Source organism: Kogia breviceps, chromosome 6 (assembly GCF_026419965.1).
Source record: "Kogia breviceps isolate mKogBre1 chromosome 6, mKogBre1 haplotype 1, whole genome shotgun sequence".
Lineage (NCBI taxonomy): Eukaryota > Metazoa > Chordata > Mammalia > Artiodactyla > Physeteridae > Kogia > Kogia breviceps.
Genome location: NC_081315.1, coordinates 67,106,064 through 67,132,740, shown reverse-complemented (window position 1 = coordinate 67,132,740; position 26,677 = coordinate 67,106,064). Strand labels below are relative to the sequence as shown.

General features: G+C 37.9%; 1 protein-coding gene and 1 non-coding gene across 13 annotated transcripts in view; one reads left to right on the top strand and one right to left on the bottom strand.

Annotated features, from left to right (window-relative positions):
- Nucleotides 1–26,677, bottom strand: part of PTPN13 (protein tyrosine phosphatase non-receptor type 13) — a 209,904-nt gene that overhangs the window by 80,147 nt on the left and 103,080 nt on the right. For 6 of the 12 annotated variants that reach the window (XM_059066385.2, XM_059066378.2, XM_059066374.2 and 3 more), the window contains 10 exons: nucleotides 21,187–21,409; nucleotides 17,663–17,737; nucleotides 17,367–17,541; nucleotides 15,310–15,463; nucleotides 14,765–14,903; nucleotides 13,756–13,908; nucleotides 9,791–9,973; nucleotides 6,972–7,134; nucleotides 1,021–1,438; nucleotides 782–879 (listed from right to left, as the gene is read on the bottom strand). In XM_059066385.2, the coding sequence (XP_058922368.1) occupies nucleotides 782–879; nucleotides 1,021–1,438; nucleotides 6,972–7,134; nucleotides 9,791–9,973; nucleotides 13,756–13,908; nucleotides 14,765–14,903; nucleotides 15,310–15,463; nucleotides 17,367–17,541; nucleotides 17,663–17,737; nucleotides 21,187–21,409 (1,781 nt within the window). The remainder of the gene's footprint in view (nucleotides 1–781; nucleotides 880–1,020; nucleotides 1,439–6,971; nucleotides 7,135–9,790; nucleotides 9,974–13,755; nucleotides 13,909–14,764; nucleotides 14,904–15,309; nucleotides 15,464–17,366; nucleotides 17,542–17,662; nucleotides 17,738–21,186; nucleotides 21,410–26,677) is intronic. The other 6 variants (XM_067036011.1, XM_059066376.2, XM_059066379.2 and 3 more) reach the window with 2 other exon arrangements.
- On the top strand, nucleotides 10,578–10,684 carry LOC131759061 (U6 spliceosomal RNA). The gene has a single exon (XR_009336390.1). It is a non-coding gene; the product is annotated as a U6 spliceosomal RNA (small nuclear RNA).

Below are 26,677 nucleotides of genomic sequence, written 5' to 3'. Positions count from 1 at the left end.
GCACATTTCATAAAACTATCTCTTTCTAGACAGAATTCCATTCTGAAAGTACCCTAAATAAACTTTTCTTAAAAAAAAATGTAGCATTAGTGGAGTCTACTCTCACAGACTGTAAGGAAAATACAAAGGAAGGCTATCCAAAGCCATGGCACCAGACTACCTGGGTTCTCTTGGTCAGAATGTCATGGCCTTGGGGCTTCCCTGGTGGTGCAGTGGTTGAGAATCTGCCTGCTAATGCAGGGGACACTGATTCGAGCCCTGGTCTGGGAAGATCCCACATGCCACAGAGCAACTGGGCCCATGAGCCACAATTACTGAGCCTGCGCGTCTGACTCGATAGTGAGAGGCCCATGCACTGCAATGAAGAGTGGCCCCCACTTGCCACAACTGGAGAAAGCCCTCACACAGAAACGAAGACCCAACACAGCCATAAATAAATAAATAAATAAATTTAAAACAGGGTGGCAAACAGTTGAAAAGCATCAAGTAGGATATATAGGAAGTGAAGCTTGGTAATAAAAGTTAAAAAAAAAAAAAATGCCATGGCCTTTAACTGTGACCAAGAGAAAGCTAACAGTCTGTGCCATGAGGTAATCACTTGTTAAATCAATTTTTGATTTGACTTGGTACTTTTTAAGTAGCCTAAAATTTTATATTCACAAAAAGTTTTGATAATTAGGACATACAACCAAAAATAATTTCCTGGTAATTAACACTGTCTCATTCACTTCATTATGAGCATAAGGTAAGGGAGAAAGAAGGTAAGCTTGTTTATGCTGACCTATAACATATGCTTGACCAGGGTCTTCAAAGGATGAGGAGTCTGATTCCTGTTTCCTCCTTTCAGGACTTCTATTTAAACTTGCAACAGACTTTGAACTAAAGAGGGAAAAGGAAGGTGGGGGGGAAGTGTCAATGTAAAAAAGTATGATGAAAATAATAAATTGTCAAAACAAAAACAAAAGTAGGAAATGCAGAATTTACAAATATGTAGTTTGGGTTAGTTAAGTATGTTCTTACTTATTAAGTTTTGTGAATCCTGCCAAAGATTCCGTATCAGATCTCGCCATCTGGTGAAATGGTTTTCCTACCAACTCTGCAATGGTTTGTGGTGGGGATTCCATGTTAACAATGACATTTTTCCGATGAGGATAGAGAGAGGCCTGACTCAGATCGTGGTATGATTTACTCATCCCTCTAGGCTTTTCCTCCCAAGAAGCTTTGTCACTCTTCTCTTTTGCACTGTTTTGCAATGGCTGGTAAAGCGACAGCTCTGAGCAGGATAGCCTCTTCAGAATCTCAGCTTGAACTGACAGAGGTCGAACGGCAAGTTTGTTCAGGGTGCTGCTGGCCAGACTACCAGTGCTGATTGCTCGTCCCATATTAAATCCTCTAACGGACTCTGCTTGGAGATTCAGGCTCCTAAACGAAGCTTTCTCTACAAGGAAATAGGATTGCTTTACATGATGGAAACACCATAGAACCTCTTATGAGAAGAGCTATTTTAATAAATAAAAAACAGCATGCAATTTTTAATCATTTTGATTGCCATCAGAAGTAGGTAGCTTTCAAAGAGTGGCAATCGAGGATTTTAAAAAGGAGTTTGGAAGATTCTGGTTTTCATACCGTCTCTCCATCCTTGTAGCTTTCTCACAGCCAGGGCCTGGTCAGCATTGCCTTACTTCATCTAGTGATTTTTCTGGATCTAATAATGTTTGGGCTTCATTCAGGCTTGCTGACCCCAATACAGTTTTCAGTTAGAAAGGTGAATGACATTTGACAGAGAAAATTTTATCACTAGTAGTGTCTCTGCTAAAATACCAGCAAATCAAGGATGGGGAGAGGGAGAGATAAAACCTGGATAGGCCAGTATAGTGAGATCATGCCTGAAAAAAAGCTGTGCAGAGGAGAGTTTTGCCCAGAGAAAAAGTTCTTATTATGTTTTTAAAAGCTTATGGCAGATTGTGGTGATGTTTGCACAACTCTGTTAACAATGTGGATATACTAAAAATTATTGAATTGTGCACTTTAAGTGGGTAAATTGTATGGTATGTGAATTAGGTCTCAATAAAACTACTACTAAAAAACAAACAAAACCAAAAACCCCAAAACCCCAAACCCCCAAACCAAAACAAAAGCCTTTTATGGCAAATTTTCTGTCATTTCCTTACTATGCCAGTACCACCTCCCAACCTTGTAGACTTTTCCTGATTTAACTGAGGCCCAGGGGCCACAAAAGAATCACACATTACTTGTCTTTTTTGTTTCTGTTAATTAACATGATTAAGGAGCTGGGGTTCTCTTTATGCTTAAATTCCTTTCACTCCTAAATACATATCCAAAGTATTCTTTTAGGGGTCAAATTTAGAGATACCTTATAACAAGTGATTGGCTATTCTGTTTTGTGAGAACCAATGTCATGTCAGTATTGGAACATTTGAGGCTATAAACGAAAGTACTGCATCACAGAATTTTGGCATCAAAATCCTTTCATGTATATAAAGGTCAAGAAGCATAGAATTTCAAATGGTCTGGTTGTTCATGCATTAGTAATCCACATCACAAGGCACCCCAACTGGTCTCCCCATGGAAAGTACCAATACAGCTTGACCACTATGTAAAACAGCTGCAAAAACTTGTTTTTTAAAAAGAGAATGTCAAATGTTGCTGATTTAGATCTGAAGATTCTGTTTCATTTATCTTCTAATTCCTAGGAAGATTAATAATCAATATTTCATCTCAGGAGTAAACAGATAGGAAAACAATGCAACTCTTTCATATTCATGCATCAGAATGAAGTTTAAATAAACATGTCTCTTGAGGACACAGGGAAGGAAGGGGAAGCTGGGATGAAGTGAGAGAGTAGCATTGACATATATACACTACCAAATGTAAAAGGGATAGCTAGTGGGAAGCAGCTGCATAGCACAGGGAGATCAGCTCGCTGCTTTGTGACCACGTAGAGGGGTGGGACAGGGAGGGTGGGAGGGAGGGAGGCTCAAGTGGGAGGGGATATGTGTATATATATATAGCTGATTCACTCTGTTGTACAGGAGAAACTAACACCACTGTAAAGCAATTATACTCCAATAAAGATATTAAAAAAAAATAAACATGTCTCATCACCAGGAAAATTCAACATTCTTTCTCTGAAGTAGAAGTGGACACCAAGTTGAAACATGACAATAAAAAAAAAACTTTTGTTTTAAAATTCCCAGTATAATCTTTAATAGAGTTTTATGAGAGCAGATAACATTAATTAATAACATTAATTCTATTTTCTTTTACTTTGAGAGCAGACTTTATTCAAAGACACAAAAACTGAGTCTTAAACAGATTCAACTACTGGGAAATGCCTCTATACCGAAACATTTTCTTCACGCTAAAGGAAAATGTAGACCAAACTTTGGCAGGCATAGGGACCACCAGTTCAGCTTAAGTTATACCTGTTTTGTAAACATACCAAGAATTATGCTATTCAAATCCATTCATAGCTCATTCCTGGGTAGAACTTAAAGTGTTGCACGTATCCATGGGATGAAATAATAAACCACCCACTTATCTACTGTCCTACTGCCTTTCACCTGGAAAGGACTCCAACATGGACCACCAGGACGGGAAAGGACATTAGAATGAACCTACATCTTATTACTAATGTTTCAAATTTGAACTCAAAGCCTTTGTTAGTTCCACACTCAGTCTGCAATCCACACTGTGCTGTTATTCAGTCTCTTGTACTTGTTTTGTATTTCCTTATATCGTCAACTAAATTGTATGCTCTTTTGAGGAGAGGGGCTTCATTTATTTATTTATTTATTTTTTATTTATTTTTTTTTTATTTTTTTTTTATTTTTTTTTTTTTTGCGGTATGCGGGCCTCTCACTGTTGTGGCCTCTCCCGTTGCGGAGCACAGGCTCCGGACGCACAGGCCCAGCGGCCATAGCTCATGGGCCCAGTCGCTCCGCGGCACGTGGGATCTTCCCGGACCAGGGCACGAACCCGTGTCTCCTGCATCGGCAGGCGGACTCTCAGCCACTGCGCCACCAGGGAAGCCCTTCATTTATTTTTGTAACCCATAGCACCTGGCATGTAACAAGTGCTCAGTAAATGATTATTAATCTTAACTTAATTCCATGCAAATTAGTTCTTTGGAAACTTATCTTATAGAAAGACTACTGGATTAGGAATTAAGAGATCAGGTTCTAGTCTCCTTTGATCTGTGACTATGAGGTTAAGTGAGACACTCTTTTCTCTGAACCTGTTTCCTCATCAATAAAATTTTGGACTTAATGGCCTCTAAGGTTCTTTCTATCATCCATATCCTATGACTCTAAAGAAGCAACATACACTTGTGAGCCCATCAACCTCCAAGAGATAACACTGGTTATTTTCACTTGTCTAGTACAGACAGTTAAGTAGGCAGGTTGTTACTTCTAAGCTGCTTCCAAGCAGAAAATAATTCCTTTCAAGGCTTACCAAAATCAGGGAATAGATGTAGATAATACCATCTTAAAGTCCTTTTACATATGAATTTAAGGATACATAGTTGTGTTCTTAGGGAGAAAACTGAGATATGTAGAACATTCCCACTTCATGGGTGAAGAAAATGAGACCTCAAAACGTCAGTTACTTTCCTAAGGTCATCCTACTACTACTAACTAGTGGTAGTCGTGGTAAAACAATGTTGATGATGATGATGATAAGGATAATGAATATTTATTCAATACTTATTTTGTGCCAGCACTTTTACATATATGAATTCATTTCATCTTCACAATAACCTTATGATGTTGGTTTTATCATTATGATAATCATTTTACCAGATGGGGAACTAAGGCAGAGAGTTTCAGTCACCTGCCCACGGTTTCAGAGCTTGCAAGTAAGAGAGTTTGGTTTGAACACTGGCAGTCTTGCCCCACAGTTCATGTTCTTAACTACCACAATATATCATTGAAATGTTGAGGGTGGAAGGCTGGTTCATAGTTTTGTCTTCTGACTCTTTACTATAGCACCCTATACCACATCTATAATAATGTAACCTTCAATTTTTCAATTCTGACTTGAATAGAATATTAATTTAAGTAAGCATATCAATGGCTCTCCTAAATTTATTTCACTATACTTTTTTAAAAAAAATTATTTATTTTATTTACTTATTTTTGGCTGTGTTGGGTCTTTGTTGCTACGTGCAGGCTTTCTCTAGTTGCAGCGAGCAGGGGCTACTCTTCCTTGTGGTGTGCAGGCTTCTCATTGCAGTGGCCTCTTTTTTTTTTTTTAACATCTTTATTGGAGTATAATTGCTTTACAATGGTATGTTAGTTTCTGCTTTATAACAAAGTGAATCAGTTATACCTATACATATATCCCCATATCTCTTCCCTCGTCTCCCTCTGTCCCACCCTCCCTATCCCACCCCTCTAGGTGGTCACAAAGCACCGAGTTGATCTCCCTGTGCTAGAGCTGATCTCCCTGTGCTATGCGGCTGCTTCCCACTAGCTATCTATTTTACATTTGGTAGTGTCCATGCCACTCTCTCACCTTGTCCCAACTTACCCTTCCCCCCTCCGTATCCTCAAGTCCATTCTCTAGTAGGTCTGCGTCTTTATTCCTGTCTTGACCCTAGGTTCTTCATGACCATGTTTTTGTTTTTTAGATTCCATATATATGTGTTAGCATACGGTATTTGTTTTTCTCTTTCTGACTTACTTCATTCTGTATATTTCACTATACTTTGAAAATATATAAGAGCATACAAATTTTTTAGCAGAGCAAAGCAGGGAAAGAAAAGGAATAATGAGATTACAGCAACAGTTATCATATTGTAGCATGCATAAAATCATTACTGAGGAAAGCCTGTTAAAATGCAGATTCCAGGGACCCAATGCCCAAAGACTGGGATTCACTAAGTGTCACACGGATTTCTGGAATCTTCATTTTAAATCAATATACAGCCCCTACCATCTTGATTCTGAAAGGCTGAGAAACATTTATTCATAGGTTGCCATCACCCCAGTCTGATCCTACATGGGAAGTTTCAGATAAAGAATTCATAGGGCTCTGCTGCACAAAGTCGTCAGTGCCATTACATTTAATTTTTAAATCAAATTCTTGATTAAAAAAGTATTTCACTGAAGTCTATAAGAATTTAATATGCAGAACCAGACTTTCTACAACTTTAATCTCTACATGTGGTCTTGCAGAGTAAGCTTTAAATATTTCAGTTCTGATTGAGATTTTCTTCAGAGCTAAATTGGTTTCTTCTGTTGGTTCCTTTTCAAAAGAAACAGAAACCACCCTCCTGAATACTGGTACTATGGTTACTCATGACAGTCTCAGAACAGGGACGTGACCAAGTAAAACTGAAATCTATCACCCCAAAAACTGTTATGGTACGTGACTTCCCCATTCTGGGTGCAGAGCCTCCCGCCTTGTTTCCCATGTTCTTTCCCTTATCTGGAAAGCCCTTCCATTTATCGTCAACCTACTTAATTATTTTTGTCCTGCAAATTCCAATTCAAGTGCCACCACTCACATACTCTATCCTCTGATCTCCTTTTCCTCTTGTAGTGTATATCAGAGACTGTACAATATAACCTGTTATTGAAACCTTGACCCTCTATTGTGTATTACTGTTTCATGTTTGTTGGTCTTATCTCCCAGTGTGTAAGTTTACTACGAGTACAGAATGTGTCTATGTGTCTGAAACTTTTACAATATTTACATCAGCTAGCCTAACAATCAGCACAGAATAGTTCAACAGGTACTACCTGACTGATGATGGGTGCTGTTTCCAAAATAAACATGAAGTTGACATCTCAGTTTCATTTATGACACCTTTATGAACTTGACTTAGTCATTTAACATCTACATACCTTGTCATTTTCATCCTAAAAGTGGAAGTTCTTTTAAAGTTTGTGGCAAAAATCATGCATCTATCCTGGAGTCATCTGACACAGTTTGCTTCTCCTTACCGATATCCTGGGCATCTTGGTTGCTCTGTCTTGCTCTCATTTGGAGCTGGAACTTATGCTGGGAAGAGCAGAGGTGCAGCAGGTACTGGCATATCTTACTGTTGTCTGTTTGGAAGGCGTGTTTTATTCCATCTGATGTATTCTGCAATGTGATTTTCTTTTTCTACAATATTAATCAAGGGTATTTAAAATTAGGATATTTTCCTATCACTTCATGGCATGACCAAATTTTAGAAACAATAAGTACAGATATTATTTTTACTTCACATTATTAGGCATGAATACTCATTGACCTATATCTAATATAAATATAGAAAAATATAACCCTGTATTATTAGAAATTTAGGAAATAAATGAAATTAATATTATTTGCCACTTTTAGAAATTGTAGCCTAAATCAGATTGTATAGACTGTATACCAGTCACCAGCAAGGGAAACAGTTTCCTTTAAAGATTATGGATATTTTGAGTTTACTGCAATGTTTACAAACACCAAAGCTATTTTAAAAAGAAATTACAAGAAATATATGTTCTACCACCTTAGATAAAGAAAATGAAGTTCAACAAAAACTGATATTAATATGCAATAATAAGCACTGTGATTCAGTTGAGAAAAATCTTGGTGGCATGAAGGCTGGGATGGAAGATGTGGGAGGTTAAGGAAAATGTTGGAATGCAGAAACACCAGATAACATAACTGCTGGGCTGAGAGATGAAACACATCAATATTTAGAGACAGTGATTCTTGCCAATTTCTGGGGAAGGAAAAGAATCATTAATCAGTTTTATCTCCCTGTTTCTTAAAAACGAATGTTTCTTATGTAAGAGGACATCCTGAAATATTGAGACCTATGTGGTAAGGCTTGCAGTGATCCATATGCCTTAAAAGACTAGCATTCAACATGTCAGGGATCTAAGACTAATGTCTCTGGAGAATTGCTCAAGCCCAGCTAGATTCTACTGTAGCTCTTGGCTTCTCTACTGTACAAATTATTTCCTCTATATCATGTCCTTTGTCTTGCTGTCAAATGCACAAATAGGCTCAGACAAGTCAAATTTTATAGACTCACAAAAGATATGATAACAGAGTATTACTCAAACTTCAATCATGCAGGTGCCATCTTCATAATTCCTGGTCTTAAAAACAAAATAAGACTATTAAATTCTTGCTAGATGTTGTTACCAATGAAATCTCGGGGACCCTGTTCTTTCTTAAGAAAAGGAAATCAGCAAGTATTAGAGAGGAGTTAAAGCTATAGTAGCACCAAACTAGTATCCTGACTACCAGTAGCATTCCTAGTAACTCTTCAAATAGTTGGGGAATTTTTCTCCTAACAAACACTGCACTTAACCACTATCAAGTAATTCCCAAGGATGTTGAGCTCCACACTTGTAAAGCTGTACAGGTTTGAAACAAATCATAAGGATAATTGATCCTAAGTGTTAACTGATGGACTGGACAAGAAATGTGCCTAAGGAAATTCAGTTGTAAGAGATGAGAAGGGTGAAGGGTAACTTTTCCATCTCCCCAGAGGCCAGTTGAAGAAAAAAGGAGAGTTTAAAAAAGAGAGCTCTGTGTTAGGGAACAAACTACAGGATAAACAAGTTCTGTTAAAGACGGGAATAGTTTGCAGGGAAATGTGGGCTATTCTTTATTACTGGAGACCTTTAAAAATGAGCTAATCACAGCTAGTTCTATTTTTATTGCAGGGCTGATGTGATACTGGTAAATGACGGCTGAATGCTGGATGATTATTTTATTTGCTGACCTTTTAAAACTGGTCCAAATTAGATTTGTATTTAATTCATCAAGGTTTCCTCTAGGCACTTGCTCTGCCAGCATTTTCATTGGGGAAGGTAAGTTAAACCTAGGTAATTTCCTGATCTTGACAATCTTGGGAAGATGAGGATGGTCTGGGATTTCCTGAGAGAATACATTATTATGTGTTAATCTTAGTGGTACCTCTGGGTTTCATGGGAAAACAACCAACTAACCCTCAGGTCTAGAAATGATTCCAAAGGTCTCTAGGTTGAAGATTATCCACAGTCAGTTGGGACTTTGATATTATAACCTTATAAATTTTGTTTGTTCTGGTGAGACCATATTTCAGCCCCCAAATAAACTAAAGATGTCAGTAGTCCCCGAATACCATTAGGGAAACAAATACCTGAACAGATTTTTGATTTACCTCTGGGGCCTGCCAATCACACTTCAATGTTCAGATTTTCCACCTACTTCTAAAATCAAAATATGCCTTTATATAAGTTCATTATCTTTCATAAACATGATTTTCTAAAAATTGCTTTCCTAACTTTATCTCCAGAGACAACACACTAAAACTTAAAACTGTAGAAAGTCCTGAGGCTAGTTCATACAAGTCAGTAAATCTCTGGACCACTGAGATTCAAATACAGTTCTGTGAGGGACCTATTACTAAACTAGACAAAGTTCACTGGGGTTAAGATAATTATCAGTCTTAAATACATTAGAGGGTTTTTTTCCATGTGAGAAGTATTAGTACCCTAGAATAAGTTCTGAATTAACAGAGAAGTCAACTTGGTTGTAATTTAACTAAAGTTAATTGAGCATGTAACCAGCTAAGAATTCTTTTAAAAATCACCTTCTGAGAAAACCAAAACCAAAATCTCAATAATACTTCCCACAACTAAGAAAGAAGAGTTAAATAGTATTAAGACATACAAGCCCTACTAAATGTCAGGGTTTAAAGTTTGCTTAAGGAAAGTCAATTAATACGTTACATTTGAAATCGACAATACCAATTTAAATGTAGAATCAAGAGAGGTTAAAATGGACATACGGAAAAAGAAATCTTCTTGGTTTCCCTCCATGGAAAGCGAAGGACCAATGTGCGAACTCCATTGTGAACCTCAAACACAAGGACACCTTTAGAACAGACTCCAAGCAGTATTCCCGTTTGTGACTTTTTCTCAGGGTGCACCCGGTGAAAATGAACTCCATATTCTGTCAGTCTTTGGCAGACCTGTTGGAACAATACCATAACATAACAATGCACCTTGGAAAGGGTGACTTAAAGATACAGAAGTTGTACCAATATTGTTTAATATGGAAAGGATAGTCTCTTAAACAAATGTTGCTGGAACAACTGGGTATTCCTATGCCAAGAAAATAAATCTTGACCCTTACTTTAGCCAATATATGAAAATTATCCCCAAAACGATAACAGACTTAAATACAGGAGCTAAAACTAGCAAATTTAGAAAATATTTGACTCTGGGTTAGACAAAGATATCATAGACGGGACATAAAAAGCAGGAAACACAGAAGGAAAAATTGGTAAATTGAAGCTTCATTAACATCAGAAACTTTTGCGCTTCAAAGGTCAATGACAGGGCTTCCCTGGTGGCGCAGTGGTTGAGAATCCGCCTGCCGATGCAGGGGACACGGGTTCGTGCCCCGGTCTGGGAAGATCCCACATGCCGCGGAGCGGCTGGGCCCGTGAGCCATGGCCGCTGAGCCTGCGCGTCTGGAGCCTGTGCTCCGCAATGGGAGAGGTCACAACAGTGAGAGGCCCGCGTACCACACACACACACACACACACACACACACACACAAAGTCAATGACAGTGCTCGCTTTGGCAGCACATATACTAAAATTGGAACGATACAGAGAAGATTAGCATGGCCCCTGCACAAGGATGACACGCAAATTCGTGAAGCGTTCCATATTTAAAAAAAAAAAGTCTATGACAGGAAAACAAAGGCAAGTCACAGACTGGGAGATAAGGAATCATATCTAGAATACATAAAGAATACATATTTCTCAGATACAAAATAACCAGATACAAAAATGGGCAAAAGATTTTATTAGACACATCAACAAAGAAGATATACAAGCGACAAATAAACATATGAAAAGATGCTCAAAATAACAGTAATTAGGGAAATACAAATTAAAACCACAATCATAAACTACTACTTACCTTATTTCAATAGCTAAAATTTAAAAAAAAAGAAAACAAAACTAAACATACCAAGTGTTGTTAAGGGTGTAGAGCGACTGGAAATCCCATACATTACTGGTAGTACTGTAAAACTGTACAACCACTTGAGAACAATTTGGCAGTTCTGCAGAAATAACACATGCACTTACCATAGATCACAGCAAACCTAATGGTAGGTATTTACTCAAGAAAAAGAAAAATCATGGGCTTCCCTGGTGGCGCAGTGATTAAGAATCCGCCTGCCAATGCAGGAGACATGGGTTCGAGCCCTGGTCCGGGAAGATCCCACACGCCGCGGAGCAACTAAGGCCATGAGCCACAACTACTGAGCCCGCGCACCTAGAGACTGTGCTCCGCAACAAGAGAAGCCCCCGCAATGAGAAGTCCACGCACCACAACGAAGAGTAGCCCCCGCGCTGGAGAAAAGCCTGCGCGCAGCCATGAAGAACCAATGCAGCCAAAAAAAGAAACAGAAAAATCATATGTTCACACAAAAATGTGTATTTGAGTGTTTAAAGTACCTTTATATCCATCAACTAAAGAAAAAATAAACAAATCGTTGCATATCTGTACAACAGAAAACTACTCAGCCATAATAAACAAACTATACACACCACACATGGATGAATCTCAAAAGCATTATTCTAAGTGAAAAGAACCAGACACAGAAGACTTTGCAATATATGATTCTTTAAATGAAATGCTAGAAAAGAAAAAATTATGGTGATAGAAAGCAGATCAGTATTTGCCAGAGGTTAGGAATAGGGGGGAAGGGATTGAATGGACAGGGACATGAGGGAAATTTTTGGTGTTGGAAGTGTGTTATATTTTTGGCAAACTTTTTATGTAAAGGGCTAGATAGGAAACATTTTCGGCTGTGTGGGCCATATGATCTCTGTTGTAACTACTTAACCCTGCTGTTGTAGTGTGAAAGCAGATACAGACAACAGGGAAACAAATGAGCATGGCCGAGTTCCAATCAAAGTTTACTTATAAAATAGGCAGACCACAGTTTCCTAACCCTTGTTCTTTATCATGGTTGTGGAAATGGTTGCTCAACTGTATATATATTTTCAAAACTCACTGAATTGAACATTTAAAAGTCTCAATTTTATTGTATGTAAATTATACCTCAATAAAGCAGATTTACAGAAGGACATAAAAGTTTTTCAGAGGCAATATGATATATAGCAGAAGGGTAACCTTGGAAGGGTATATTAATGAAATTTTTAAGAAAATTCTTAGGTTAGGGCTTCCCTGGTGGCGCAGTGGTTGAGAGTCCGCCTGCCGATGCAGGGGATGCGGGTTCGTGCCCCGGTCCGGGAGGATCCCACGTGCCGCGGAGCGGCTGGGCCCGTGAGCCGTGGCCGCTGAGCCTGCGCGTCCGGAGCCTGTGCTCCGCAATGGGAGAGGCCACAACAGTGAGAGGCCCGCGTACCGAAAGAAAAAAAAAAAAAAAAAAAAAAAAAAAAAATTCTTAGGTTACAAGAAAGATGCTCAAGCTGAAGAGAAGAGGAGTAACGGGATACATTATTAGAAGGAAAAGGGCAGCCTACTATGTATGCATTAAGCACACTACTTATATGGGGAAAACTGAAGCTCAGAGAGGTTAAAGTGTACTGTCCAAGTTTACCCAGCTGGTTGAAACAAGAATTCAAATGCAAGACTGTCTTAAAATCCCCATGCAAATAATTTCTGCTGTGTTAATCTGTCTTTTACCTTTATTAATAAAAATATAACTTGATATTTACTTCCTACAAGTATAAACATGTAATAACCGAGGGAAAAAATAAGTACATAAGGTAACGTCTTTAAAAGTAGAGTCAACCTAAAACAAACCACCCTGCCTTTCTTACCATGAATACTAGATTAAAGGTGGTATAAGGCTGTGAATGAAACCCCTTTATAGATATTTGTGGGGCTGGGAAACTTGGCTACATTCCCTTATTATGGAGCAGCAAATTTAAGGCATGCTGTTATATCCTGGGGAGCTGCAAGAGGAGAATATTCTTTTATTTTATTTTATTTTTTTGTCGGCCACGCCACAGGGCATATGGGATCTTAGTTCCCCGACTGGAATCGAACCTGCACGCCCTGCTGTGGAAGCAGGGAGTTTTAACCACTGGGGAAGTCCCCCCAAGAGGAGAATATTCTGAATTTTCTCTTCTCAATAGAATATTATCATATATTTGCTGTTCACATTGGAAGTTTGCATAGTACTACTGTCTTTTCTAATCATAAATGCACTGTTATTCATCTGAGGTCTTATAGGAACATGGTGGCAGAACTGAAACTATAAATCAATTTTTCTAACCCCCTTCCCCTGTGTGAATTAGTTGGCATTAATGGAAAGACTATTTTTAGAAGATATAATTAAATCTTAAGCTTTTTAAGAAAAAACAAAGCAAAACAACTCTAGAATTAGTTTCAACTTGCCTTTCTTATCCAGACAGTCACAAAATCCAATTGTTTCTTCTTTATAATATATCTTGATTTTGAGAGTATGAAATAGGATAAAAGCATAAAATCCATAGCCAGATAGATATGGGTTCAAATCATAGTTTTGCTCCACCTATCAGCCACTGACTTTGGGAACATTACATTTCCTCTCTGAGCCTCAGTTCTCTCTTTTACAAAATGAGAATTAAAATACCATGGTTTTAGTCAGGAATAAATGAGTTGAGATAAAGCATATAGCATCAGTTATTGGCACCTGAGCTTTTAGATGTATGTCTTCCAACACTTCTTCCTTACTTTGAAAAAGATACAAAGTTTATCATTTGTAATCTTGCATGCTTACCTTTAAAAATTCTAACTCTGTCTCTTTTTCAGAAGCTCCCACATAGGTATTATGCAATTTCGGTAACTCTTCTTTAATGTAGGATAAATCAAGTTTCTCCATCACTCGGGGAGGTAAATAATGCTCCAGTCTAAAATAAGACACACCGTGAACCTAGAAGGAGAGTGTTTTTGTAAGAAATTCTGTTTGCCCTCTTCCTCCTATCTTAAAAAGTTCTTGCCTCAACAAGAGATAAGGTACTCCTATTTATAGTTCTCTCTGAGGAATGAGTTTTAGAGAAAGTGCATCTGTCTTTCTCTTTTATTCAGTGAAGTAAAATGACTGAACTGATCAGCAAGCTTGAGAGACTGACAATCAAAGGCCAAATGTCACTACAGTTAAGGATTAATGTTGTGAAGGATGCTGCTTGAGTGGCACAATCTCTTCTTGCTCCCTGCTTCCTCTTAGGTCCACTTGTATTCAGGTGCATTTGGCCTTGAACATGTGTTCTCCATACAGTGAGCTCTGCTGGGTTCTCAGCCTATCACTGCATGGATCCATGTGGAAGGTGGAAGATCCCTTTGATCCAGATTTGGTTGATAACCCTTATATCTAGTATTTGTTAGTTAGAAATAGGGAGAAGGAAGGGTAAGTGCTAGATATCCCAAAACTCTGAAACAGGATATAATTTTTAAACAGAAAAAAAAAGAAAGGAAGGAAGGAAGGGAGGGAGGGAGGGAGAGGGAGAGTAAGGGAGGGGGGAGGGAGAGAGAAAGAGAGAGAGAAAGAAAGAAAAAGAAAGAAAGAAAGAGAGCAGGAAGGAAGGAAGGAAGGAAGGAAGATAGATCCCACACTGCATGATTTGAAATAACCAATATACATAGGGAACTCGGTCATTCTGAGGCATCAAATTAGCCTCAAAAATCTCCAGATATAAACAGCAAGCACCTCAACCAGGTTTACTCTTTAATCATGCCGAGGATAAGAACACCAATGGAAAATTTGTCCTGGAGAAAAAAATAAATCCTACCTCTGGCTGATAATCTCCATACTCAGCTTGTAGAGCCAAGGATGCTAGTAATAAAGAAGTCTCATCATCACAGTGCATCCTCTCCTCCAAGATATCTTTTCGCAGCTGAAGATAATACTGATGACAGGTCAGAGTATGTCTGGGAAAACAAATACATACACAAAACATCTAGGCTTTTGATCTTGAATCTTGGGGTGATTTTTTTTATTGGCATATAAGTTTAGTTGCCAAGATGGCTTATGATTAAGCATAAGAAATTAATAAACTAGATTGAAGGAAATACTTCTTTTATGATAAAGAAGACTATCAAAATAAAATAATTCAAAAAAATAATAAGCAATGATAAATACGACTTTATCATTGATCAGAATAAAATAATATTGATCAGAATTCAATAATTCAATAATAAAATAATTATTGAAAATCATTATTTCAATAATTATTTGAAATAACTCAAAATAATTCAGAATAAAATAAATCAGTAAACTACAGGGTCAAAAGACCAGTGGCCAAAAAGAGAAACATAGAAACTCTTGTGTACTCACTGTATTAGACTAACATCATCCATGAAAAATTTAATTCGAAAAAACAAAGTAAAATTAACGGAGGCTTTGCTCTTTTTCTTTGGTTCTTCTTTCCATCCCTCTGGGGCCACTTTGGTTAATTTTAGATCAGGATCAACAAAGAAATATTCATTATCTAGAACAGAATGAGAAATATTCAGATAAAATAAAAATACTTTCATGTTTTCTTTTAATTTCTTCATTTTTTGGTCAGACTTACACAAAACAGTTTTACACCAGAATAAAACAGGATTGTTATGAAGTATGGCAGGGAATTCTGAGGCACTGCATATGGATGGGAGGCAGTATAGCTCAGTCTTTTATAATAGAGGGCTCTGAAGACAGACAGACATGGATTCAACTCCTGGCCACATCATTTACTACCTGTGTGATAATGAATAAATTACGTAACCTATCTAGACATCAATTTTCTTGTCTGTAAAATCAGGATAGTGCTAATTCCTGCTTTTTAGGGTTATTGTAGAGATCAAATGACATAATGGTTATAAAATACTTGGCAGTTTAAAGCACGTGGCACATGGTTAAGCATTCAATAAATATTAGCTATATTTGTTATAGTTGAGCTACCACTGAAACCTAGAAGGAACAATAATCATCATTTTATTTTTAGTTTAATGTCATCATTTGATTCTTGATTCTCTCCAAATAAAAGATTAGTCAGTAAAATCTGCCTTATCCAGAACGGTTAAGAAATTAGATACAAAATTTGATATAAAATTCTGACTAATTGAATATTTTTATACAGATAGTATTACATGATTAGTCTAAAACTGTAATTAGTAAAGTGATAGAACATCAACAGGCATTAATCAAATATTTATTGGATGACTCTACAAAATGAATTCTTAGTGTTTAAGGAACAAGAATTCAATAAACTAAGTTGAAAGACATATTTCTTGTATGACAAAGATGGTGTTATCCTGATCTTGTAGGGTTTCAGGGTGATTTGATCCTTTAATTATAATTTATTGTACTTTGTTGTCAAAGCTTTTTAAGTTAAATTTTGAGGTAAACAAGAATCTGAAATATTGAAGAGTAATTTATAAATATAGTAATATTAAAGAAATATTTATTTAAACCCAGATTCAAAGGGTTTCTTTAAAAAAAAAACTAATTCTTTAAAAAAAAATTTATTTATATTTTATTTTTATTTTTAGCTGCATTGGGTCTTTGTTGCTACGTGTGGGCTTTCTCTAGTTGCGACAAGCAGGGGCTACTCTTTGATGCGGTGCATGGGCCTCTCATTGCGGTGGCTTCTCTTGTTGCAGATCATGGGCTCTAGGCGCATGGGCTTCAGTAGTTGTGGTGCACGGGCTCTAGAGCACAGCCTCGGTAGTTGTGGTGCACGGGCTTAGTTGCTCCGCTGCATGTCGGATCTCCCAGACCAGGGCTCAAGCCCATGTCCCCTGCATTGGCAGGCGTATTCTTAACCTCTGTGCCACCAGGGAAGTCCCCAGGGGGTTTCTTATTGCTATGACAATTCTAATTGAAAATAGCAGCAGCTTCTACTGAATCTGTGTTCTGAGATCACTGTGGTTGTGAATGTCACAGGTCAGTGGATGTAATGCTTAAAAAATGTGAAATGACTTATTTTCCATCATCAACTGACAACATTTAGGAAGACAATGTTTCTAGGATAGTAAGCTGAAGAAGCTGATGTGGAGATTCAGAAATAGGATCCTGCTATATATTCAAACTCATATTAGCAGAATACTAATTTCTAGAGTACATATGTAGGCAAAATTATGGTCCCCAAAATATAACAATTAAAATCTATGTTTATATAGCCAATGCCAGAGAAAAATCTTCATGATCAGGTACAGAAGATGCTAAAAAGACACAGCTATTAAAACAATGTACCTAGTTAGGAAAAGGAAGGGAGTTCCTAACTCCTATTTCTCAATGCTGACATATCCATGTAGTTAATATTTCCCAAAAGAAGGTTAGGCAGAACAGATATAGGAAGTCGTTGTTGCCAAGTTTCCATACTATACCCTGAATTTAAAATGCCTTGGTACCTTTTAGGGTAGCTAAAGCGAACAAATGATGTTCCACTAAGCCAATATGGGCCACAAGCATATCAAACACATCTTTACATATAGTTTTGGTATCACAAGTCAGTTCCAGTTTCTGTCCACTCAGAAGCATTATGTTTACTTTTCTTCGGTTATCCTCATTCTTCCCTTTCTTGGCCTACAATTGAAAAAAATGAATGGAAGTTATCAATGTAAACATTATAAGAATTTTACTGTTTTAAAAAAATCATTACTAAAATTATTTTCTAAAAGTGACATAAAGTGGTTTTGTTACTTACAAGGATAGACCGTGGCAAATCCAAAGATATAAATGGTTCAATCGTCATTTTCACAAACTCAGGGCCAAAGAAATTCTGTGAATCACAGAAGTAGAATCAATAGTTTTTATCATTTATTCTAGATCTTTCCTTGAAAGAAAAATAATGTAATAGTAATAATAGTAATGATAATAATAAACAACTACATGTAAGGCCACCATATTAGAACTGTGATCTGAAACAAATGTAAAAACTTTCAATAAAGAAGTACCGTGGAAATTGCCAAGAACAGGAATGGAATATGCCTTACACTAAGTGTGAACAGAAGTTTTATCAGCTTCATCTTCTATCAGCAACGTAAAATATAAAGCCTGGCTTTATATTGTTTTACATAAATAAAGGTTTTCATTTTTTATACTCCAGGTAGACTCAAACTCCCCAAAATAAAAAAATAGAAGTCTCAATTATTGAAGTAATATAGAGTTGTCAAGTTCACATAAGGATTTGGTTTAATACAAAAGGTAGAGTGAACGCAGGGCTAATTTTGAGGCCAAAGGCAGGTGGTGTGTGCGGGGGGGGCGAGCTTTCGTGCATGCATGTGTTTGAACTAATGGGGAGTTACTGGAGTTTTATTTTTGTTGGTTTCTTCTTTGCATTTCACTGTACAGTTCATTTGGTTGCTTGATGTGGGAATTCTATCCAACAGCCAGGTGTGGAACATGTGACAGGTACCATTTAAGTAGAAGTTTAACAGTAAGCATTTGTTAATACTCAACGAACCAGTAGGACACATTTTAAATGAGAATAGAAACAGAGTAGAAGAAATGACAATAGTCTGCCATGGGAAACACAGAATTTGATACAGATCAAATAAGGCAATAGAGTATGAACATTAAAAATTTGTCTGGGGCTTCCCTGGTGGCTCAGTGGTTGAGAGTCCGCCTGCCAATGCAGGGGACACAGGTTAGTGCCCCGGTCCGGGAAGGTCCCACATACCGCAAAGCGGCTGGGCCCGTGAGCCATGGCTGCTGAGCCTGCGTGTCCGGAGCCTGTGCTCTGCAACGGGAGAGGCCACAACAGTGAGAGGCCCGTGTACAGCAAAAAAAAAAAAAAAAAAAAATTTGTCTGCATCAAAAATAATACAGAAAAAAAAAAAAGAACTAAAGACTTATGTTTGGGGAAATAACATTAGTTCAATTGTGAAACTGTTCCTCCTAATACTAGTACTATTTTCAGCCTCAAAAATATAGCCTTCCTACTCTTTTTATTTTATTTACTTATTTATTTATTTGGCTGCACTGCATGGCTCTCAGGATCTTAGTACCCCCACTAGGGATAGAACCTGGGCCCCCTGCAGTAGAAGCACAGAGTCCCAACCACTGGACCTCTAGGGAATTCCCCTTCCTGCGTTTTTTTTTTTTTTTTTTTTTAAAGAAAAAACACTATGTGGTCCTTCATTGACCAATAGTTCAAATTCTCTAGTCATTGATATAGCATGTCTCTGATGAAGAAAGCAGACACTTACTGACTGAAAGGAAACACAGGTTTTTAGTGAGATGACACATAACAGTGGCATACTATAAAGGTTCAGACTCTCTAATGAGCCAAAGTTCTGCATTAGCTCTCTGAAACTATGATTTTAGAAAAAGATGTGTATATATGGTGCCTTTTATGTTTTATGTGGGCCTTTAATTATTGGAAGCCCATGCTATCCTGCCTATTGCTTAATTTTGACAAATGTATTGGTTATAATGATAAATTGATGAAGCCTTATTGATGTCTTCCCTTTGGCTTGAAATAAATTCAGTTGTATTTTATTGGAATCTAATAACTTTAAAATTAGACACTGTCTTATAAATTACAACCCAATTCCACATTTTAAAAATTAGCATAATGAGACGCAAAGTGGTTTAAAAATGTATATAAAGACATATTATTAGAAATTGAATTATTAGAAACTGAATCCAAGTCTTCTAATTTGTAGTTCAGTGTAATTTTCACCATGCAATACTGTTTCTTAGAAGACTATGAGGAAAATTTGAATTCTATCAATTTCAGGTATACAAATATGCTTTTAAGAAGATTCTTTGAAATAAGCAAGAAACCCAAAACAGAATAAGATAATATACTTTCTTAGTGTAGGACTAAAAAGAAACAAAATCATTCTAGATTTTATCACTTTCCTAACATTTATTTTGCTTTTGAAGAATTATTTGTAAAGGAACAATACAAATGAGATACTGCCTCATCTATCAAATTGGTGATAATAATAATAAAGAATGATAATATCAGAGTCGGTAAAAATATGGTGAAAACAGGCATGATCAGAGGAAACATAAATTGGAAGAAACTTTTAAAGGGCAATTTGACAATATGTATAAAATGTCTTAAAAGGTATTTGCCTTTGACTTGACTACTCTACTTGGAGGAAGTTATCTGCAAAGATTTAGCTATAAGGATGTTTATAGCAATTACAAATTACAAACATTTTAAATGCCCAATAGCTGGAAACTGATTAAATTATGGTACACAGTACGTTCACATAATGGAGTACTTTACAGCCCTTAACAATAGTATTATAAAAGTTGTAGGGCTGCCCTGGTGGCGCAGTGGTTGAGCGTCCGCCTGCCGATGCAGGGGACGCGGGTTCGTGCCCCGGTCCGGGAAGATCGCACATGCCGCGGAGCGGCTGGGCCCGTGAGCCATGGCCGCTGAGCCTGTGCATCCGGAGCCTGTGCTCCGCAACGGGAGAGGCCACAACAGTGAGAGGCCCGCGTACCGCAAAAAAAATAAATAAATAAAATAAGTAGAACAAACTGAGGTGGAGGGAGGCCTGGGTGAGCCAGAGCACTAGCTTGCATTAAAAAAAAAAAAAACAAGTTGTAAAATGTTCATGATATTTTATATGAGAACAGACTACGTTCATTTTGAGCTTATGCTTATAAAAATATAGAGGATATATGTTGAAAGAAAAATAAAACAACTAAACACATAAAAGAAAAATTCCCCACAGACACAAGATTTGTTCTTTCTTATCTTTGGATATTGTAATATGAGGATTTGATGCTTGGAGATAATGCAGTCATCCTTTAACTATAAAGAGAATTACTGTCAAAATTCTGAGAATGGCAGAGCAGAAAGATGGAATGCGCTTGATAGCATTCTTGAGCTTCTGAACCACCTCTGAACTCTCTCTCTCTGATCTTCTTGGTTTGTGGGATAAAAAATTCCTTAATATTAAAAAACAATCCCCCACAATACTGAATAAAGCCAGTTGACTTTAGGTTCATGAATATATTTTTTAAATATACAGTTAAGATACTCTAACTCCATCTAATGTTTTTTTTAAAATGAAATCATGAAAACAGCTAAATATTTATTTTAGTATCAACCAACAAGATATTTAACACCAATGGAAACAATTATGAGATTTCAATTTTAACTACAGACAACCTATAGGATACCTATATAATTTTTTAAAGTACTTTGTATAATATTTCCCTGTGAGGCCAAGTTTAGGTGCAGTAACCTGAGAATCAACTTACTCTTAGTTTTCTTTGGGTCATGGCTGTTTCTAAGGCCATTTCTCTTAAGGGATCCCTGCTGATATCAAGCATGGAAGCTTTGAGTGTGTCTCCTGGATACAGGTTCAGTCGAGACTGTCTAAGGGCCATTCTGGCTTGCAGCTGCATCATTTCTTCTTCTTGCCGTTTTAGCATAATCTCTTGATTAATTAAGTTGCCTTCAATGGGTGTTTCATATTGTCTGCTATAAAGAAGAGAAAAGTAAGGGTTGGGAAGAAAACAATTATTTTAAGTCTAATCAAGAAAAAGTCATGTTAAGTAAGGTATCAAGAATGTAAACAAATTTTATTTTTTCATTTCAGAAGAACCCTTGCAGTAACATTTCAGTCCTATTTTTAATATATTAATATAGTATGGGTGTCCCACTTTCAGTGGGTAGATCTACAGTCTTCACCTCTTCTCTTAACATCCCAGCATCTTCTGAAAACTGCTTCCCCTGCAGTTGTCTCAGATTGGGGCTGTTTTATTCTCATAATCCTGTACCAGTGGGCCGGGACATGAGATAGAGATTCCCCATGATTTTTATTTCAGCTTCTAGATCATTACTGACCCCTCCTCCAAGAGCCGCCAGCTTCCCTGAAGTACATGCTATGAACTCACACCATCCACTGCTCTGCTTTGCTCTAGACATTGTCCTGTGGTCAACTCCCCCTTATTCATGAAAGATTTAAGTGGCTGACTCAGTAGTCTTCACCACTACTGCTGTCATCATTGGTGGTGGTGTGACAGAGATTGAAGAGTGCTCCAACACCCTGGCCTCCTCCACCTCAGCCAGCAATCTACACCCATGGTTATGCTGGCTATTAACAATAACTGTACCACCTCTAAAATTTCCTATTTCTATCCTTCAATACCCTCTCTATCTAATCTCCTTATTTTTTCTAGCTTACTTCCTCTTACACTCCCCTTCAAATAATTCACCAACTCTATCAGGAATTTTAGTCCACTGACTCTACCACTTTCTCTCTATTAACCCTCTTTTGACCTTACACTGCTTGAATTCTAAGGCCCATCATTAAAATCATTCCTTTGCATACGACCTCAACTCTCATGAAACTGCAGAACCATGCTGACTGATCTCAGTGGGTTCTTAGTACTGCCTGGTGATTAATTTTCTTAGAGCACTCTTTCATATTTTCTTCCTTGTCTTTTCTTTTCAAAGCTTCAATACTTTCTCCCTCGTCTCCTCTCAACTGATGAATTTTCCTCAGTTTTCTTGGTGAAATAAGGAGCAATCAGGAAATAACTTCCTTATCCTTCTACCACTGGACTTTCCAAATCTACATCTGTATGTTCTGCTGTCTTTTTTGTTACAACAGATGGATCTCCTGCACAATTATACAGGCGTCAAACCTCTCCCATGCATGGGATTCCAGCCCTCTCCCCCACCCAAAGAATTCACTCCTGCAATTACCCTCTCACATGCATCACTAGTCTCATGCACTAGGTTATTCTCTTTAGCATACAAACATGCTGTACTATCTTCTACTTAGAACAAAAAAATCCTCCTTTGGTTCCACATCCCCTTTTAGATTCTGTCTCATTTTTCTGCTGCCTTTTACAGTAAATTTCTTCAAAACTGTCCTTTAAATTTTATCTCCACTTCATCTCCCACTCTCTCTTGGACTCAGACCAATAGTTTGAGTCCTTACCATTTTACCAAAACCAGTCACAAAAATGACTACCTTCTGAGTTATCAAAGCCAAAGGATAGGGCATCCCTGGTGGTGCAGTGGTTGAGAGTCCGCCTGCCGACGCAGGGGACACGGGTTCGTGCCCTGGTCCGGGAAGATCCCACGTGCCGCGGAGCGGCTGGGCCCGTGAGCCATGGCCGCTGAGCCTGCGCGTCCGGAGCCTGTGCTCCGCAACGGGAGAGGCCACAACAGTGAGAGGCCCGCATTCCGCAAAAAAAAAAAAAAAAAAAAAAAAGCCAAAGGATAATTCTTAGTTTGCATCTTGACCTCTAAGCATCATATAACATATAGCTGCTTAATCATTCCTCTTCTTAAACATCTGACTTCTGGGAAACCATGCTCTTTTTATTTTCCTTCTACTTCACTGGCTCCTCCTTCTTAGTCTCTTTTGCTGGATCCTCCTTCATTTCTAATCTCTTAATGTTAGACTACAACAGTGCTCAGACCTCTAGATTTTTCTAGTCTTCCTAGTCTTCATACCTACCCTATCTCATGTAGTCACCTCGTCTTAATTATCTTATATTCCCATAACTCCAGGCTCTCCCCTGAATTCTAATTCTACTCACCTGCCTAAGTGAGTGTTCTACTTGGATGTTAACATGCATCTTTAACCTAACATGTCTAAAACCAAATTCTTGATACTTTTTCCTTATGTGCAACCTTCTCTCAATCACTCACTGGTTGCTTAGGACACAACTTGGAGTCATTCTTGATTCCTCTTACAAATCACACATCTGAATGACCAGCAAATCCTGCAGGGTACAACCTTGAAATCTTTATTTGAATCTTCTCTACCACTAGCAACCTAGTCTGTGCTGTATGCAGCTCAAATGGAGTACTGTAATTGCCTCCTAACTGGTCTTTTACTCCTGCAATCTGTTCTTCACAGAACAGATCAATCCCATTAAAATGTAAATTAGATCATGGCTCTCTATGCTCTCAACCATCCAATGGCTTCCCATTACGCTTAGAATAACATCTGAAGTGCTCACCTTAGCTCTTGAGGTCTGATATGATTTGCGTCCTGGTTACCATCCACTCTGCCCTTCACTCATTCTGCTGCCTTCTGTGTTATGCTGCCCTTCCTGCTATTCCTCTAACATGGACACATCTCCCCTACCTCAGGGCCTCTACTCTTGCTGTTCCTTTTGTCTGGAACTCTCTTCCCCCTGATATCTGCATGTTTTACTTCCTTGTTGCAAATAGTTTTCTTTTCAAATGTCACCCCTTGGGAGAGGCCTCCTCTGATCACCCTACCTATGTAGACTAGAATTTGGACATCACACCCCTGTAGTTTCTATCCCTTTAGCCTGATTTATTTTTCTTCCAAGCACCATCACACTCTGATGGTGCATTACTTACTTGTTTTTTCAGTGGTTTACTGGCTATCCCTCAGCACTAGAAAATCTCTTGAGGGACTTCTTGCTCTTGTTCATGACTCCATCTCCAGTACCTATAAGTACTCAGTACATGGCAGGTACTCAATAATCATTTGTTGCGCAAATGATTGAACATGATTTTATGGCTCACTCTTACTTAATGGGGTCAAGGAAAATGGTACGAATTTGAATCTTCACATTTTAACTCACACCTGTCATTTTCATCAAATATATTAGCCTTCTTGTTCAAATTATTTTATACCAGAGCTACAAACAGGTAGCAAAAAATGACTGATCATCACTTTATTTGGCCCAACACAATATCTGGTAGAAATTCCTATAAAGACTGAAATGTTTGACAGGCAAAAAACAAACAAACTAAACAGACAAAACAAATGAACAAGGACTTCCCTGGTGGCACAGTGGTTAAGAATTCCCCTGCCAATGCAGGGGACACAGGTTTGAGCCCTGGTCCGGGAAGATCCCACAGGCCGCAGAACTAGGCCCATGTGCCACAACTACTGAGCCTGCGCTCTAGAGACCATGCTCCACAGCAAGAGAAGCCACTGCAATGAGAAGCCCACACACCACAAGGAAGAATAGCCACCGCTCGCCGCAACTAGAGAAAGCCCGCGCGCAGCAATGAAGACCCAATGAAGGAAGGGAGGAAGGAAGGAAGGGAGGGAAGAAGGAAGGAAGGAAGGAAGGAAAGGAAAGAAAGAAAGAAAAAGAAAAACTAACGTAAAACTCAGAAAACCTAGATGATTTAGGAATGAATAAATAGGTTTTTTTGAGACAGAAAAAATGGTTACATCATTAAGCACATAGGCACAGAAGCAGTGGGAATTGCACTATGTATAAATTGTACTTCAAAAGTTAACACAGAAAAAAAACTTAGAGTTGCTCTCTGGAAAACAGCTTTGAACATCTTTTTTGGTCACTGAAAGACACTTTTGATAGCTCAAAATCCAAAAATTACTCATTCTTCTGGATCTGACTCATAACTTCCTGTTAATCTCCCCGCACCCACTATGATACAAATCAATAGCACTGTCTGGATCTGTTTTTCCATTTCATTCTAGCTAAAGAAATGGAAATTTTATAAAGAAGCAGGCAACATGTCTAAATACTATTTATAGATCTCACAAATATGTGACCTAAAGAACAAACAGAACCTCCTGATTAAGTACCTGCATGTTAAGGATATTATCAGGAGCCTTTGTACACATACAGAAAACTCTGCACTTGAATAAGGAATCTAGACAATACTTTAGTTAATGTGTTTTTCCTTGGGCAGAAAGAAGAGATGGGGTACTCTAAAAGTAGAGTTTAGTACCTTACATTAAATGTAATAAATACACAGACCTGACAATCTACTTCTTGAAATATTTTTTTTCACCTATAACTTTATCTAATGCAGATGCTATGCACACTATGATGTGTTTTTTACCCTCTTAAAGTGTGAAATAAAAGGTAGCTTATCACTAAATTACGATTTGATGAGCTGAGGCCTCAATGTTAATGTTTCCTAAAATTAAACCGGAAACAGTCAAAACTAAGATTCTCTTATAATCCTGCCACTTTTGAGGTACCTTATCAAGAAAATTGAAATACTCACAAAATGGTTCAGTTTTGTCTGGAGGAATACGTATTTTAAATAACTAGCAAACTGACTATAAAATCAATCAATCAGATTGGGAGTTTGGGATTGACATGTACACACTGCTATATTTAAAATAGATAGGGCTTCCCTGGTGGCGCAGTGGTTGGGAGTCCGCCTGCTGATGCAGGGAACATGGGTTCGTGTCCCGGTCTGGGAGGATCCCACATGCCATGGAGCGGCTGGGCCTGTGGGCCGTGGCCGCTGGGCCTGCGCGTCCGGGGCCTGTGCTCTGCGGCGGGAGAGGCCACGGCGGTGAGAGTCCCACGTACCACAAAAAAATAAAAAAATTTAAAAAATTGAATAGATAACCAACAAGAACCTACTGTACAGAAAAATACAGAAAAAAAATATCAATCAATCAACACATAATCCCAACAATTCTTCCAGTTGTTATCTTGACTCCTACTTCTAATTAAGTTAAAAGGGCATCATATTAACTATTTATAAGTTTTCTCCAAATTACATATATAGAGAAGAGTGACTTCCTCATTTCAACACAGAGCTTAGTGCAATTCAACAGTTGCTTCGTATGGCTGGTCATCCCAAAAGAGTTTTGCTTCTTTAACAAAATTATGTAATATCAAGCATAGATCTTTGTCTCTTACCTCTTTGGTCAAAATTACCAAAATAGTAATCACAAATACTATTACCACAATGGGGTCATAAAAATAGAAAATGCTATTATGCAAAGATCATGCCACTTTAGTAAATGAATAT